The 18592-nt window shown below is 39.0% G+C and overlaps 1 protein-coding gene across 1 annotated transcript in view; it reads right to left on the reverse strand.

Moving 5' to 3' along the window:
• LRBA (LPS responsive beige-like anchor protein) overlaps positions 1-18592 on the reverse strand; it is a 574974-nt gene that overhangs the window by 427305 nt on the left and 129077 nt on the right. Inside the window, exons 30-31 of the mRNA XM_045018763.1 lie at positions 18019-18466; positions 388-521 (exon numbers count right to left, since the gene is read on the reverse strand). Coding sequence (XP_044874698.1) covers positions 388-521; positions 18019-18466 — 582 coding nt within the window. The remainder of the gene's footprint in view (positions 1-387; positions 522-18018; positions 18467-18592) is intronic.

The following is an 18592-nucleotide window of genomic DNA, read 5'->3' on the forward strand; positions in this document are numbered from 1 at the left end:
CATAGTTAGAGATAGGTTATCAAGCACATGCTCCCAACACTGCAAGCTGTCGCATGTGTGCATCAGCAGACATATGCAGAACAGCTTGCAGGATCCAGGGCCTCAGAGTTTCCTCCATCTGCTCTGGTATAAAAAGTTCTATATTACCTAATACACCCAGTTAGGGGAAAAAAGCAACTACAAAAAAAAAGCTTCTTTCTAATATAGATTCAAATAAGTTTTCCAACAGAAAATAAAAATAAATAATTGTTAATATTCTGCAATGTTTTGATGGTTAAAATTTTGAAAGTGTCTCCCCCTTGATAGGGAATCTCATTACAGATGATTCCACTTTATTATATTTTTCTTTCTTTTCTATTAAGCTGTCTTCCATTCACCCTTACTCACCAGGAGATTCTCCTGTCAGATCTGGGGCCTGCGTTGAATCTAATGAAGAAACCACGCTGACAGCATTTGTGGGTACACTCATGGTAGCTGTAGAAGGGGAAAATGTTGATTTCTTTGGAGCTACAACAACACTCCTACATGGAGAAATAAATAAAGTTAGTAAATATATATTATATATATATTTATTTATTTTAAAGAGTTTACATACAGTGGTCCTTTTTTGAAAGGAAAGAAATACAATACATATAGAATTCTGTTTTCTGCAAACCATGTTAGCTAGCAAGTTCAATACTTCCTTCCACATTCTCTTTGGTCACCTCTTTTGCCAGCCTATCTAAAGATATGCACTGACACTTTATCCATTTTCTCCCTCTCCTCCTACCAATTGTTTATAGCAAGGCTTTAACATTCATTTCAATCTCCCAGAAACATGGTCAGCTAAAACTGTATGGATATACAACTACTAGGGTGGGTTACTTTGGGATCTATCCCACTTCCAGAAAAAAATAGTTTTTGCTTTTGGTATTACTCATATTGAGTTCTGCTTTAAGAGCAACACCATGCTTTAATGATCTAACATAGCTGAACACAGAAAGGTGCTACTATAGAAAGGGGCTAGGATGTCAATATACAGTACTCAGAATGAAAGATACTGAGATCTGACAATATACACCTTGAAAACTGTCTAAATGTGATAGGGTCCTTTAATTCTGTTTTACAATACTGGACGACTTCTCAATGGAGAAATCTACAGTATAAAAATAACTAAACCCATCCTGAAATGCTAATGTATAGTACATACATTAATGTCTTCATTACATTTCAAATTCATCTTATATGGAAATAAATCTATGGAGATAGCTGAACTTAAAGATATACTTATTAAAACAAATCAGAAGATTCCTAGACCTGAAGACAGTGTCACCAGTCTTTACATAAGCTAAATTTCAGGCATTACATTCAACAATAAACATAAAAAGAGAAGAAAACATGTAAAATCTCAAGTTAGGCATGGAGATTTATCTTGTATGTTACCAAGAAATCTATTTATGATACACCACTTTCAATTAAATTGTAATACTTTATTCCAAATACCTAAAAGACCTTGTTAAGCATACGTTTAAGGCATTTTTAATTGCAAGTTAGCTCCATAGACATGCAAAAACCCAACTAATGAGGTAAAGAGTGCAGCTGATATATAATGCACTCCCACAGCAGCGCTTACTTTTAATTACCTGGTGTTAACTGTAAGTTGAAAGTCTTCAACATTCAATTTATTTAATCACATCTTCTGTTGACAGTACTGTAACTACACACTGAAATTATTCCCTTAATAACTTTAAAGAATTCAGTTTCTAAATAAAGTTACTTAGAAACTTGAACCAAATTCAGGCATGGAAACAAGAAGTTTTTGTTAAATACTTTAAAAATAATTTTGATTAGAAGGGGAAAATGGATCACAGTTGTCTTTCTCCTTCACGCCAATGTATGTCATATAAACTAGTCTGTGTTACCGATTAAATCAACCTTCCTATTGCTAGGAGTAGGCAGCCACCATACTTGGGGATAGTGCGTGTCACATCATTATAAGGTTGACTGCTAATGTTAACTATACACTAAAAAACAGACGTAACAACCACCTGAGCCCCAAGCCAAGACAATGTGCTTGAGCCATGAATTTCTATCACATGTACCTATCAGTTTCCACCAAACATGTACATTGTATTAGAAAAATAGTTTATATAAATATATACACTGTCTGCTAAATTACACATACATTGTCATTAATATATGAAGCCTTGCATTTCCTCATGCCTTACATTACAGAGCATAAAACCGACAATATCCCTTTAGACATGCAATACCAAGATGCTATTATTGCTCTTCTATAGGACAAGTTCAAAAAACAGGAAGGCGGTAAGAGAGCAATATATATTTACTGGGTTTTAGTAACATGGGCATACTACTAACATTAGGATGGGCTTCCAGCATCTGACCCACACTAATAAATTTGATGTGTATTTCCTTGCTGGATTTAAATTGTTTTATTGTCAAAATACTCAATAAAAATATTTAACTAGGGTCTAGAGATCTATATTTCATGAATGCAGATGTATTCACATAGTCTGTATCAGACCTTAATGTAAAACATGGAGACATTTGTTTCCTTACCCCCAAAAGAGTTACAGTAGCATTTTATCATGCTCCTACCAACACACACAAAATGCATTACAAGAAAACTGGAATGGATCCTAATATAAATGCAAGGAAATAGTTTGGTGATAAAATTCTGGAGCCACTAAAACTTTTGACAAGGTAGTTATTGTGTATGCATAATAGCTTGTTGAATAGCTCTCTCCTACATCAATGCAATTATTTTAATACTGGAAAGTACCAAAATTAACTTAAACATGTGCTACATTTTCTTTTTTCATTTATAGTGTCATATGTTTTTAGGATTTTTCTATATCAGTCAGTTCTTAGGAATCATCAAAACAAGAGGCCCTCCATCTTTTACTCCTGGGGGAATTCTGTGCCAAAAAATAAAAAATTCTGTGCACAATATTTTAAAATTCCACAAAATTCTGCAAATTTTATTTGTCAAAATAACACTATATAATCACAGCAGTTTCAATTATTTTGGTAACTTATTTCAAAATACCTATCAGCAAGTATGTCTCTAATAATACAGAGACACAAAAATTCCCACAGGAGTCAAGTTAAAGAAACCCCCTTGACAACCCAGTTCCTGTTTCTCTATCCCCTTTCCCCGCCTGAGCCCACCAAGGGGGCAAGATACCCACACCCCTTCCCCACCAGAGCCCAGCCATACTCCCCTAGCCCAGACACTCACACCTGCTACCCTTCAGAGCCCAGCTGCAGGCACCCATCTCCCCCCCGGCCCAGACATTCTCACACTCTACCCCCCCAGATCCCAGCCACATCCCCCCCAGCCCAGACACTCATATCCCCTATCCCCCTCCCACTGAGACCAGGGATCCAGAGCGATAAACAGCCTGATACTGGGTCCCAGGTTTCCACTGAGTTTCCCGCGTGCCACCACTTTCTTCCTTCAGGGTGTGTGGGGAACTGTAGCTGCCAGGAACCCTCTAAGCTCCCTTCCTCTCCCCCCGGCCTTGTCTTCTATTTGCAAGCTGGACTCTGCCAGGTCCAGCAGCCCCTAGTAACAGCCAACATCTCCGCAGCCCTTTTCTGTGGGGAAAAGAAAATTCTGTGTACACAAGATTAATTTCTGCACAATTCTGCATTGCACAGTGGCAGAGAATCCCCCCCCCAGGAGTAACCTTTAAGAGGGCTATGAAAACTACACTGATATGCCCCTAGCAATTATGAAGCAACTGTGGCTTCTAAATCTGTAGGGTAGGGAAAGCCTGGATTCTCTGAAAGTATTACTCATAAATGGTTGATCAGAATCTTTTAATTTTAGATTCTAGGATTTCCTTCTCTAGCTTAAGAACATATGCACTAAGTTTTGAGATAGAAGAATTTTGGAAGACTTCATAAACCTTCTGTAATTGTCTATAAGAAATGTGCTCATTAGGGTTGCCAGGTGCCCAGTTTTCGACCATAAAGTCCAGTCGAAAAAGGGACCTGACTGGTTCGGTCAAATGTACTCACCAGACATCAAAAGTCTAGTTACTGTGGGCAGGGAGGGAAGGGCTGCCTCCTACCTGCATCTCTTGGGCAGGCAGACAGGCTCCATCTCAGGCTACAACTCCAGAGCAGAGGAAGCCCAGCAGGTGGGGCAGGGAGGTGGAGAAGATCCAGCTACGAGGATGAGGGAGGGCAGTGACCAGTATGGGGAGGGTGGAAGAGGAGTGAATGGGGGGCAGAGCTTCAGGGAAGAGGCGGGGTAGGGGCAGGGCAGTGCGGGTCAGTTGTCAGCAATTAGAAAGTTGGCAACCCTAGGGCTGAGATGAGTCACAGCACCAGAATTGGACACTATTCACTGCACAAAACTATGATCATGCCAAGTTAAGGTTGACCAACAGTAATAAATACCCTTCCATCAAATCCACCTATACTTAATCCTCTGAAAACCAAGGGGAGAAATTTGAAGATTTCTCCAAAACCACACCCTACAACCTCAATTCTCCCAACCTAGAACTGGCAGTAAGCACTGGGACAAAACTAGGCATGACCAATCAGAAATACGAGGTGTCATTTTCTGTGTTGTGTCTAACACAATGTTACACCATAGTTGTTCTTCATACCCTGATACTAACACTGCTACTACTGTGCTAAGTGTAGCTGAACTTATCAAGGAATTAGTTATACCAAGTTTCTAGAGCTCGCATTGCCATTTGAGGAGAGGTGCACCTACAGCTAAAGCAATCTGGGATCCCTTTTTTTCCTGCGTTGTAATATGCAGCAGTTCAAAGCAGACGATCAAAATGGGCCCTCTGGCCTCTAAAATCATCTGTAGAGAGTATTAGGACAACTATAACAGTTGTTATTCATATTCACTAGATATATGAAGATAGTGGGATATACACACATCATCCCTAATATTCTCTTACACATTCTCAGAGCTCAGCAGACAGCAAAGGAAACAATGAGTAACTGCACCACAAACGTGACTATAACACACACTCAAAGAATTACCATTAGGTATATTCACAGGCTTTTTTTAATTACAATCTCATTATTCCTTATTAGAATGGAAACTTGCAACTGAAAACAGAAAAGAAAATTAAGCTTTAACTAAGCATGGGATAATGGCTCAGCACCATAAGTGATCTACTTGAATTCAAGTGGTAAGAAGCAGAGTCATTAAACATCCCAAAGTTGAGTACACAGAAGAGCCTATGTTGCAGTTCAGTAAGAGGATTTATATATACCCACCCTGGAGGATGTTAGAAAAACCGCCTCTCAGTTAGGGCTGGTCAAAAATTTTCCATAAAAGTTATTTCAATAAATTGTTTTTCACAAGAACTATCTGCTTTCCACAGAAATTTTTGAATTTTTGTCAAAATAAACCCCAAATATCTGAAACAGGAAAATGTTTCAGTTAAAGCAAAACAATTCAATTTAGAAACATGTTGGTGTCTCATGGAAGTTGTATTTTGAGTGTCCCCATTCTCCTCTATAAATCCGGTTCTCCAGCAAGATTATATCTACCATGATGCACCGCAATCAGGGACTTCCACAATGCACCACAGTAGCTCAGCAAGAGGGAAGACTGTAGTGCATCTTGAGAGGGGAAAACATTTTCCCTGACCTGCTGTAATTTAAGTGTAAACTGTATCCAGCACATAAAGGAGTGAGTGGAGTTTACAATGCTAAACTGGCACCTAGAGAAAATATCAGCCAGTCATTACTCATAGACTTTAAGGTCAGAAGGGACCATTAGGATCATCTAGTCTGACCTCCTGCACAATGCAGGCCACAGAATCTCACCCACCTACTCCTGTATCAAACCTGTGTCTGAGCCACTGAAGTCTTCAAATCATGGTTTAAAGAATTCAATGTGCAGAGAATCTTCCAGCAAGTGACCTGTGCTCCACGCTGCAGAGGAAGGCGAAAAAAACCCAGGGCTTCTGCCAATCTGCTCTGGAGGAAAATTCCCTCCCTACCCCAAATATGGCGATCAGCTAAACCCTGAGCATGTGGGCAAAACTCACCAGCCAGACACCCAGGAAAGAATTCTCTGTAGTAACTCTGACCCCACCCCATCTAACATCCCATCACAAGCCATTGGACATATTTACCACTAGTAGTCAATGACAAATTAATTGCCAAAATTAGGCTATCCCATTATACCATCCCCTCCATAAACTTATCAAGCTTAGTCTTGAAGACAGATCTGTCTTTTGCCCCCCCCCCCCGAGATGATCTGGGATGGACCCAAAAGTTTTATGTAGTAAATCTTTGAACTTGCTCTCTTCTCAGTTATTGCCATGGTCTCCAGAATCTGGAGTTTAGATGAGAACTCAAAAAGAATACACTGTAATCTCTAAGTGCCTTAACATCTTCCTTTTGCAACTAAAGTTTGTCATATTATCCATTTATTTTAATCTGGTATTTAATGTATTTTTTATGTAATCCATTTATACTCTGCATCACTCCCTTATTTTTTATGCACAGTTTAAAGAAAGTAATCAAATAAGATTATAGCCAAAGGATTTATTTTGTAGAGGTTCAACTCAAGGGCCTCTTGAAGGCATGTTACCAAGGCATGTTTATTATAAGTAGATTTGTTTGCTTTCTATTAGCTGGGATGCACAAGAGTACATTTGAATCATAGATCCAGTACCTTAAAGTCCTCTGTTTAAACTTTATGATACTGTGATAAATTCTAATACAGTTCCTTAGAAAGTGATACTGATTTTCTCACCCTCAGTAGCTAAGTAGAAATGTAACATATTTCTTTATTTGAAAGTTATGTTACTTGTTTAACAGCTCCATAACTAACGCAAATGGTTCTGGTGTTGGTCTCAAAAAAAGGGTTATTTCACAGCTAAAATGTTCGGAGTTAAAGAACTGCCAACTGACAGACCAATTCATGAGCCACTAGAAAACCCATTATTTTAAGATAAATGTCTATATAAAATAGAAATTATGTAGAAACTATGGAATATGCATCATATTAATCTGATGTTAAACAAAATAATCTTAAATATCCAAATATTCAAAAACACCTTCTAGCCCACTAAAAAGTTGAGCACTTGCTTTGTCTTTAAGCACGTTACCACACAAACAAGATGTTTTCCTTTCCTTTAGTAAATTAATTGATTGGCGAATTATGTTTTTAAAAGTGAGAAACTCTTGGATCTACAGAAATAATATATTTATAAGCCTCCATAGTTCCTATTTTACATTTTACCATGTTTATAAGGAATGTTGGGTTATTTTCACATACCAAATTCATGTCCTAGGTTCAAAGATGACCATCATCTTGAGTACCTTGATCACATGCAAGATTACCCATCAATTCATTTTATTCCTTTAATATCTAAATCATTCAGCCACCTCATTTAATTCTATATTTCTTCATCACCTAACTTTTGCAAATTATAATACTAACCGTTTCAGATATGGGAAAGTTAATATAAATTAGAAAAATACCATAAACAAAATATTCTCTCACATTTTCTGAGCAAAGCTCTGCCTCAACACATCTGTAAACATTAAAAGGTCTTTGGTAGATTGTCTCATTAACACGACTACTTCAGGTGTTTTTCTTCTTTAATTTAAAACCAAATCTTTAATGTTTAAAGCAAGAATTTATAGCACAAGAATTGATAAACGTAGGTCAGATACTGTGTAGACCAGCCGCCATAAATACATCTTACCCAGAAGGTCAGTGTGTTATTAGTCCCAATTATGCTGAAGTGTAGGAAGGCTTCGTGTTGCAGACAATTATTCACTGCTGAATGAGCACAGATCACCAAATTGAGCAGTGGCTTCTATCAGAGACAAAAGGCTTACAGAATAATAATCCAGCCAAATTCTTTAAACAGTCATCTATTCTCAATTTTTAGAATGCTTATTTTTGTTTCTTTTGATAAGATGCAAAATATCTATAAATATAAAAACAAATTCTAAGTACCTTTTCCTCTGCTTATTTATTAGTAAAATGATAAGCTTACATTTAATTTAAAAAATGTATTGCAAGTTGCACAGGTTGCTTGGGCTTGACTCAAAGTAAAAAATATGAATCAAGCCTACCTGATGGCTTCTTAACAATTTAGAAATCAATACATTAATTTTAACTCCCACTGGCACGTGGAAATTTACTAGGATTTGATTTCTAGTGTCTCACTTTTCACATTGGATAGGAATACCAATGAAGCAGCTTGTTTGTTCTCCTAAAGAAACAGAAGGTCCCGAGGTCCCAGACCCCAGGCTCCAGCCCAAGCATAAATGTCTACACTGCAATTTTAGAGCCCCACAGCCTGAGCCTCACAAGCCTAAGTCAGCTGACATAGGCAGGTGTTTTACTGCAGTGTAGACATACCCACATTGTCACCTTACTGGCTCTGTTATCAGTAAAGTTACCTTTCCCTCCCACTCTGCACACCCTAGGAGAAAGGTAAAAAATTAGAGCTCCTCACAGCCCCATCAGGGATCACATGGGCAAAACACTACAGTCTGCAGTCGGGAAGAAGTGGGAGGGAAAGAGTAGGGGCTGAGAGAGAACCTGCCATGACCCATCAATTTTTTTCTACGGCAGAATTTAAGTTGTCAGTTTGTAAATAATTACATCACATCGTCCCGCTCTATAAGAAATCCTGTACGTTGCAATAAAAAAAAAACAAAGCCACGTCAATTTCATGCTGCTACTCAGGAAAGCTATGGTCAGAGGCAAATACTGGAGTTATTCCCAAGAAAAAATTATCCTGAATATTGGAGGCTGAAGGAGAGAAACAGTGCAATCCCATCCTCCAGCCAGCCTGCACTCATCACCATAGATCTGAGCATTTTCACAGCATCCAGAAGACTCTGGTGGAGGGAGAAAAGACAAAAGTTTCCTTCACATGAACAGATGCTAAATGGAGTGGAGTTTCACGTATGTTTGACAGAGCTAGCTGGGGATGATACAAAAGATGGAGACCCCACACAGGAGCCACTGCCAGCACACTGGTAGAAAAACCTACCCACACTCTTAGGCCAGGAGTTGAGTGGCAAGAGGGATGAGCTCCTAACTAGGGAGCTACTCCCGGCCTTTGTTGGTAGAGCTCTCCTATGATCATCTTTTGTCCATACTTCCAACTAGCAGATGTAGTCTTACAGCTAAACCTTTTCCAACCTTTTCAAATCTTACCAGGAAATATTTACATGTGTTTATTCTGTACATAAATTATGTTAAATCCATGAAACTCATTATCTAAAATACAGCCACTGAAAAAGGGCACACATGACAGTGGGAAATGCACAAATAGACTGACCCAAACTAAGCAGCTTACATGTGCGACATTCCAAGAAGTAAACAAGCTTATAAAAATATCTGTTTTGCGAGTTAAAGCTTAGCCTCAGATTTAAGTGCCACACTGTAGACCCAGGATTTACGCATCTGTTTCTCTTATACCCTCAATGTTTGCTTCCCCAAACTCCGTGATCACTGAATTTGTCCACAAAAAGTAGCAGGAGTCAGGAGAGGGTCACATAGTAAAAGTGGCAAGTAATAGGTTAATTGGTTATTAGACTAGCCGAGAGAGAATTCAGTTTTGGGTTTTTTTACTCTGAAAAGAAGTGTTGCTTTTATTTTTCCATCAGTGGTCTTTTCTTGAGACACTAGTAACATTTTCTTGTCTACAAAAAACACAGTCTCAGGACATATTGCAATTGGACTGTGTTAATTCACTGTCTTTGTGGATCTAGTGAAAAAGTCAGCCCAGGCCTTGAACTTTATCAAGATAAACCCCTGGCACCCACTAATCACCATATTGGATCTTCACATAAGATAAGAGGAAGATTTTTGGCATGGGAATGAACACACACACCTTGTTGTTTGCAAAAGCCTTCAACCTGGCAGCCTTTCAGCAAGGTTTCACTCACATAGCTGTTACTGTATACTCTCCAGCTATGGCTGGGAAGTTGATAATCCTTAAGATATGAGGAGAGTTTTGATTTCTGACACAGCATTCCTGAGATAAATGCAGGATCAGAGAGATGCTTTGAAATTCCCAGAGATACTCTGCTGGTAAACTGCTACATGGGAACAACTTTTAACAAGGTGTCTCAAAAAAAAAAGTTAACTTACCAAGCTTTGTGTTTGCCACCAGACAATACATTAAATGCAAACCAGACCCAGTAAGTTGCATAGAGCATCCTGAAATCTGCCCTTCCAAAGTTTCCCACTGTACTGTTAGTATTTTGGTGATCCCTCAGAGATAAAAGCTATTCCTTCCAACTCTGCTACAGCTTCCTGTAAAAAGGTCATAACCTATTCCACCCACCCCAACCAGAAAAATCCCAGTAGAGGTGGATATCATTTCAGAGCCAAAACTTATTTTAAAAGTTTTGCACTAAATAAAGTTATCCTCAAGTGTTCGCGAAACTGCCGATTTTCCTCTTTCCACATTTTTAATGTAGAAATTACATACTTTATCTAGTATTATTTACTATGTTAAAAATCAATTTTAACACTCTTGATTTATGAGCAAGTTACCTATGTGTCACATTACAAATGAACAGATTTACCCTAGATGTGAGATTGTGCACGTCACTACTAGATTGACATGGGTAAAGCTTTCACTTATACATTATGCACTTTTGTCTACCTGACATCACAAAAGTAAGGAAATGAAAAGTTACACAACCTAGCAGTACACAGATGCTGACACAAGGGCTTATGTGCCGCTGCTGATGGATAAAATATGCTATATCAGCAGCTACATTTCAACCCTCCACTGGCTCCTGACCTCTTCCTCACACCTGCACCCCCCTCAATTAAGCATAAAAAAGGAAAGAATAGGAAATAAATACCCCAGAAATGTGTTTGTGAAGCAGTCAGCATCACTACGCACAGAACACATCTGACGCAAATCTACAAAAGCAAGGAAATGAAGAAGTTGTGGCAACTAATTGTACACACCTTCTGCTCTTCCATTCAACAGCACACAACTTGCCATCACCACAACCTCTACACATCATAGACCATACATCACAACCTTAACTCAGCCATCCTTTCTTTCTTCTGCACACACCCTATTACTCTACCTCCGCCAACACTAACACTTGTAGGTTTTAGTGCAGTAGTGAGTTGTATTAGGTCAAAGTCATTTAATGAAGGGGTCTGGGCAAAATAATGGTTAAAGAAGGCTCATCTCCTTGAGGAAAGAGTGGCAGTTAAGGTTACAGAGTGTGGTAGTTGTGGAAATGTAAAGGTGTGTGCTTGTGGGTGGAGGAGTGGAGGGTATGTTTTGTTAGGTGCCTTATCTCATGGCTTAACAACCATGTAAAAGAAGCAGTGAGAGATAAAAAGACTTCCTTTAAAAAGTGGAAGTCAAATCCTAGTGAGGCAAATAGAAAGGAGCACAAACACTGCCAACTTAAGTGCAAGAGTGTAATAAGAAAAGCCAAAGAGGAGTTTGAAGAACGGCTAGCCAAAAACTCCAAAGGTAATAACAAAATGTTTTTTAAGTACATCAGAAGCAGGAAGCCTGCTAAACAACCAGTGGGGCCCCTTGACGATGAAAATACAAAAGGAGCACTTAAAGATGATCAAGTCATTGCGGAGAAACTAAATGGATTCTTTGCTTCAGTCTTCACGGCTGAGGATGTTAGGGAGATTCCCAAACCTGAGCTGGCTTTTGTAGGTGACAAATCTGAGGAACTGTCACAGATTGAAGTATCACTAGAGGAGGTTTTGGAATTAATTGATAAACTCAACATTAACAAGTCACCGGGACCAGATGGCATTCACCCAAGAGTTCTGAAAGAACTCAAATGTGAAGTTGCGGAACTATTAACTAAGGTTTGTAACCTGTCCTTTAAATCGGCTTCGGTACCCAATGACTGGAAGTTAGCTAATGTAACGCCAATATTTAAAAAGGGCTCTAGGGGTGATCCCGGCAATTACAGACCGGTAAGTCTAACGTCGGTACCGGGCAAATTAGTTGAAACAATAGTAAAGAATAAAATTGTCAGACACATAGAAAAACAAACTCTTGAGCAATTGTCAACATGGTTTCTGTAAAGGGAAATCGTGTCTTACTAATCTATTAGAGTTCTTTGAAGGGGTCAACAAACATGTGGACAACGGGGATCCGGTGGACATAGTGTACTTAGATTTCCAGAAAGCCTTTGACAAGGTCCCTCACCAAAGGCTCTTACGTAAATTAAGCTGTCATGGGATAAAAGGGAAGGTCCTTTCATGGATTGAGAACTGGTTAAAGGACAGGGAACAAAGGGTAGGAATTAATGGTAAATTCTCAGAATGGAGAGGGGTAACTAGTGGTGTTCCCCAAGGGTCAGTCCTAGGACCAATCCTATTCAATTTATTCATAAATGATCTGGAGAAAGGGATAAACAGTGAGGTGGCAAAGTTTGCAGATGATACTAAACTACTCAAGATAGTTAAGACCAAAGCAGATTGTGAAGAACTTCAAAAAGATCTCACAAAACTAAGTGATTGGGCAACAAAATGGCAAATGAAATTTAATGTGGATAAATGTAAAGTAATGCACATTGGAAAAAATAACCCCAACTATACATACAACATGATGGGGGCTAATTTAGCTAAAACGAGTCAGGAAAAAGATCTTGGAGTTATCGTGGATAGTTCTCTGAAGATGTCCACGCAGTGTGCAGAGGCGGTCAAAAAAGCAAACAGGATATTAGGAATCATTAAAAAGGGGATAGAGAATAAGACTGAGAATATATTATTGCCCTTATATAAATCCATGGTACGCCCACATCTCGAATACTGTGTACAGATGTGGTCTCCTCACCTCAAAAAAGATATTCTAGCACTAGAAAAGGTTCAGAAAAGAGCAACTAAAATGATTAGGGGTTTAGAGAGGGTCCCATATGAGGAAAGATTAAAGAGGCTAGGACTCTTCAGTTTGGAAAAGAGAAGACTAAGGGGGACATGATAGAGGTATAGAAAATCATGAGTGATGTTGAGAAAGTGGATAAGGAAAAGTTATTTACTTATTCCCATAATACAAGAACTAGGGGTCACCAAATTAAATTAATAGGCAGCAGGTTTAAAACAAATAAAAGGAAGTTCTTCTTCACGCAGCGCACAGTCAACTTGTGGAACTCCTTACCTGAGGAGGTTGTGAAGGCTAGGACTATAACAATGTTTAAAAGGGGACTGGATAAATTCATGGTGGCTAAGTCCATAAATGGCTATTAGCCAGGATGGGTAAGAATGGTGTCCCTAGCCTCTGTTCGTCAGAGGATGGAGATGGATGGCAGGAGAGAGATCACTTGATCATTGCCTGTTAGGTTCACTCCCTCAGGGGCACCTGGCATTGGCCACTGTCGGTAGACAGATACTGGGCTAGATGGACCTTTGGTCTGACCCGGTACGGCCTTTCTTATGTTATCTCTCCATTGTCTTGCTTTTTTGGGTTTGTCTCAGACGTGTGTGCATGTAACCACCCTAACTGCTTCACAGAAAAGTTTGTGTATTTTTTTTAAATACTTGATTGGATGTCAGAGTTGTACAAGATAGAGGGCACAGACCTGCAGGGGATAGAAGTACAGCAGCTGATGTAAAATATTTTATTTGTCAGCAGCTGTGCACAAACCCATCTCTGTTGGATAAAATCTAACAAGACCATAGCTCCTAACTGAGAAGGTTGTAGGCGTCTGTTCCATCCCCAATATATCAATCAATCATGCTTACATGTGCCCAGCACCTTTCCAGATAACCAATCAGGTTTGTTGGCAACAGCTAAAAATGACCCTAAATCCAACATCTCACACACACACAGCGGCACCAGCCCTCTACCAATTTTTGTGCCAATGGACCATTTTTTCAAGAGATATCAGTCAACAATGAAAAATAAGGCTGCCCAGTAAAAAAAAATCAGCTAGAGCCCAAGTTTAAACACCTCCTATTAAAATGCAGACAGAAAAAAAAATCCAGAAAATTCAAGAGCATAAAAACTAACACTGTGTGAAATGTCACACAAGTTAGCCACTTGCTTTTAGAAAAAAACAGGAACATATGCCCTGTTTTAAGAGCATCTTAAAGTGCAATTATGAGTATTGAGCAGCTACCATTTTCATTTAAAATACCCTCTAGCTGTCATGGTTGTGAGTAAAACCTTCAAAATATGAACCATGTACCCACTTCAGAGACTTCTGCTGAGTTTACACAGAGCCTCAAACAATAGGTGCTAATTCAAATGACAATGATTATTTTTATGTCTGCTTTGTTATCTGTGTCACTGCACAAAGCATGTAGGAAAGGAGAGGAAATATATAACGAAGACCTACAGCAAATGTTTTCCAAAGCAGATGTGAAGAGCCACAGAAGATGTAAATTGAGGTGTGTAAACCTTTAACACCACATGGCAGGGCACAGTTGGTTTTGTTTTCCTGAAGAGAAGGAAAGTTTGAGAAACACTGCTTTAATTGGTTATTCCCTCGCTTTTATCAGTTTGTGAGAGTTTTTAACCAATGTATTTTGGGTTGATTCTGTTTTTTTTTTATGGAAATAACTTGTTAGCTCTGCCCACTGAGCTGTATGATAATGTATTAGCATATAAGCAATTTGACATTAACTGAACTTACTGTCAAATAGATTTTTTTGTTCAGTTTTATTTCTTAGAGCTAATTATTAAATATTCAGATTATGGTATCATCCAAGAGCTCCAGTTACAATCAGGTGCTGATTCTGCTAGGCAACCTACAAAAATAAGGTCCAGACTTTGAAAAGTTTTCAAATTAAGAAAGACAGATTAAATCGTGTTAGCACTTTCTTCCAGTCATGAAACTAGTGGGCAGAAATACTTCACCCTGAGCACATGACTCCAGTGACCCAAGAATTGCATTTATTTGCTCATTGGCTGCTAGGAGGAGTTCCAAGTGGCAATTTTTACCCATAATGGATCTGGCTCATCCCTATCTCAGACACTATTTCTCTCCTACACTGTACTGCCACAACTGGAATAAGTAAAGGTAGGCAGCCCCTGGAAACCAACAGAGCTTATTCCCCAAGAGCTCTCTTACATGTAATTCAGTCTCCCTTACCTGATACCAATTTTCCTTCTGAGCATGCTGTAAAACCCATTTGCTAGATAGAAAAAATGAATATATAGTCATGGCAAGATAATTTTCTTTGAACTTTGTTTCAGTTAAATGTTAAAAATGTGGGCTAAAACTGTCAAAGAAAACCCTCTCCTCAACACACTCTTATCCTATATTAGATATCTCCACTTTCTTGATGAAGGGTGTATTCAACTGATTTGGCCAATTTATAATTTGGATAAGTAGACCAGAATCTGCAAGAACTGTCATGTGCAGGGAAAAAGCCAAAGTTAAAGAAAGAATGGTTCAGCATAACCACAAGGAATTTAGCAGAAGAAATTTTCCACCCAGACAACATAACAGAAAAATGTAATGAAAAACAAGAGGTTGGAGCATTAGAGTTTTACAATGTATCTCAAGATAACTATCAATTTGGTATTGTTTTCAGAGAAGGAAAGACTTCATCAAGACCCAGTATATGTATCAATGGAACAGAACAGCACTTCAACTAGTGCCGCATGATGATCCTGGGGGTCATGAGGGGACATCTGGTGGGTTGCCTGGCAACAGCTGAGGGGAAAAAGGGAGCAAAATCCTGGACACATTTAAGACTCACTGGAAACTAGGGCAGGAAAAGGAGCAACTTGCTCCCCTCTCCTGTTCTTATGTTACCCCTGCTATCACCTCCCCCAAATCTCAGCAATTTTGGCCCTCCTGTCGTCTTGCTACTAAAATGCACAGCTTCCAGAGACTGCTAGCTAAGTCAGTTCTATAGCCTCTTGAAACAGCACATCACTAAGTTAATTGGCACATATGAGATCCAGCACCAATCAGTCCTCCGTTTCACACCAGCACTTCTCCCCTCCATTATATCCACAGCTCCTGACACCAAGCCAAGAATCACCATCCCTAATACCATCTATTCCTCCAACAAAAGCCACACTGGCAACCAAATACCATGCAGTGTTCTTGCTGTGTCCTAAATCCCCTAATTCTTTGCAGCCATAGAGGACTGGTGTCTCACAGGATTTGTGTTTTTTTTAAACCATTTTACAAGTCACTGACCAAACAAGGCTGTGAACAGTAAAGTATGGAGAACAATAATCTTGAAGAGAAAAGCAAGGGACTGCTGTACTTTCACTTCAAGGGAGTGAAAGTGTGGATGAAAGGTAAGGGTGTTACTCTGAGAGGGGGATTTGCCCCACAGAATAAAAGATAAGCAGGCCAGCAATTATTAGGTGAGTAAGCATCGTATTTCCACCATTAATGAACACATTTTCTTTTAGTATAGAGCAGTGTCTCTCAATTTTTTTGATACCAGGAACCGGCTTGCTGTCTTCCTGAACTGTGTCAGAGATATCAGCTACCAGCACTGGTCCATGGACCCGTCGTTGAGAAACACTGGTATAGAGTATAGACTGAACTTTCCAGCATTGTTTTGTTGGTGGTCCATGCTCTTTCTGCAGACTCTACAGCAGTGAGCAGGCAGCAATCAGGCGAGAGTAAAAAGAGAAAGGGGAGAAGGAATAGGCCTAAGCCAATTTTTGGGCAACACTTTAACCCTTTCCAACAGAAGTACGAAAACCCCCTTTAAAAATATTCAGTTTAAAATAACCTATCAGGACATTCTATTTAAAGTGTGAAAATTATATTTGCCAAGTCAAATTTTTGAAAACTTTTCAGTGTCTATAATGAAAATAATCAAATTTACCATCCTTGTTGGTTTATACAAATCATTACTTCTTAAATTATTGCAGGCATACCCCACTCAGATAATTTATTATTGCTATGTCAATGACGAACATGCGCAAGAGGCCTCCAATGTTTTTGAGTGTTTTAGGAATTCTATAATCTGACAAACATCAAATAAGTTAAGCAGCGCCAGTTTTTGCTAATAGCTGATTCTTTGAAGTTCAGATGATTCAATGTTTAATTTTAGTTCCAAGTGATTTTTGTTTTACACCTTTAGCCAACAAATCTAGCAAGTATTCCATCTTATTTTCATTTTTAATATCTACCAACACAATTTATATTCAGACTACCTAATCGTATCTGGTTTTGCAATAATGGAGAATCCAAAGAATCTCAACCAGTGCTATTAGTGAAAGAAACTGACTATCCTTGTTAATGGCAGTTGTAACTCATGGGCCTGAAGACGACTTTCACCTGTCTGACACTTTTTGAAGTAATTTAATATGCTGTCAATTATATTGTTCAACTTCCCTCATTATGTGTTTGCACAGGGTTTCCAAAGTCCAGAACTACACCAAAGCTTTGTAGATCACACTCCAAGAGCTTCATGCTGTATACCTCATTTTGCTGCAGTTTTAACACATATCTCAGGTAATGGCAATGTCACAGCCATAGTCACACAAATAAAATAATAAAATACTTATCAGTTAATTAGGCCCAGATTTTTAAAAGGTATTTAGATTGACTTTTGAAAATGAGATTTAGGCTATGTCCACACTTAAAAAGCTACAATGACTGTAGCACTTCAGCATAGATGCTCACTATAGTGATGGGAGGGGTTCTCCCATTGCTGTAATTAATCCACCCCCCAAGGCAGTAGGTAGGTCAGTGGAAGAATTTTGCCATTGACCTACCCATCTTCACCAGGGGGCAGGACAGCCTACCTATGTGGCTCAGGCTGTGGATTTTTCACACCCCCGAGGGCTGCAGCTATGCCAATGTATGTTTTCAGTGTAGACCAGCTCTGAGACTCCTTAGTTAGACGTTCCAATGCTGAGTGGAGCAACACCTAAATACCTTTAAAAATCTGGGCCTTAATTTCATTATATTACTACAATGTGAGATTATGCAAGTTGTTCACCAGATACATAACCAGGAATGTGTCAAATTGCTATGCAGCGGAACTTTTCTGTACCCTATATTATACATTTAAGCAAAGAATACAAAATGGTGCTCTTTATACAAAATATAAAGAAAATATATTACCTGTCAAAGGAACGGAATTGCACATGCTGCTCAGCAGCAGTATCACCAAGAGTTCCAAGGAAGGTTGGTGGCAGAAGGGTAGGATCCACTGTGGCACCATCTGCTGGGGTGCTAACCAAGCTTCTGAGAATGTCCTTTACGTTGACATTTTTTGCAGATGGTACAGAAGATGCAGTCTTCTCAGTCAACTCATTTCCTGCCTCACTCCTGTTTTCCTGAGGTTTATTGACTTCTAAAGAAAGTGTGCATAATACTTCACTGATAGCATCTGGACCTGAACTGGCACTCTGAGGTCCTGCTTCAGCAACAGCATCTGAATTGTTTGCTTGACCTGAAGTTGATTCCTCTCCAATGCCCGAGTCTCTTCTTCGTACAGGTGCTGAACTTTCAGAATCTTCTGTTGATACTGGAGTTGAAGCACCAGTAATAGCAGATGGGTTTTCTACATCTTGTTATCCCCAAATAAAGAAGGAAAAATATTTTAAGTTAATTGTTAACAGAACAACTTTAACCATATTACTTCTAAGGTCTATCAATAGGTGATAAAGACATTGCTAAAATATTTTATATATAC

The sequence above is a fragment of the Mauremys mutica genome, chromosome 5 (assembly GCF_020497125.1).
Source record: "Mauremys mutica isolate MM-2020 ecotype Southern chromosome 5, ASM2049712v1, whole genome shotgun sequence".
Taxonomy (NCBI): Eukaryota; Metazoa; Chordata; order Testudines; family Geoemydidae; genus Mauremys; species Mauremys mutica.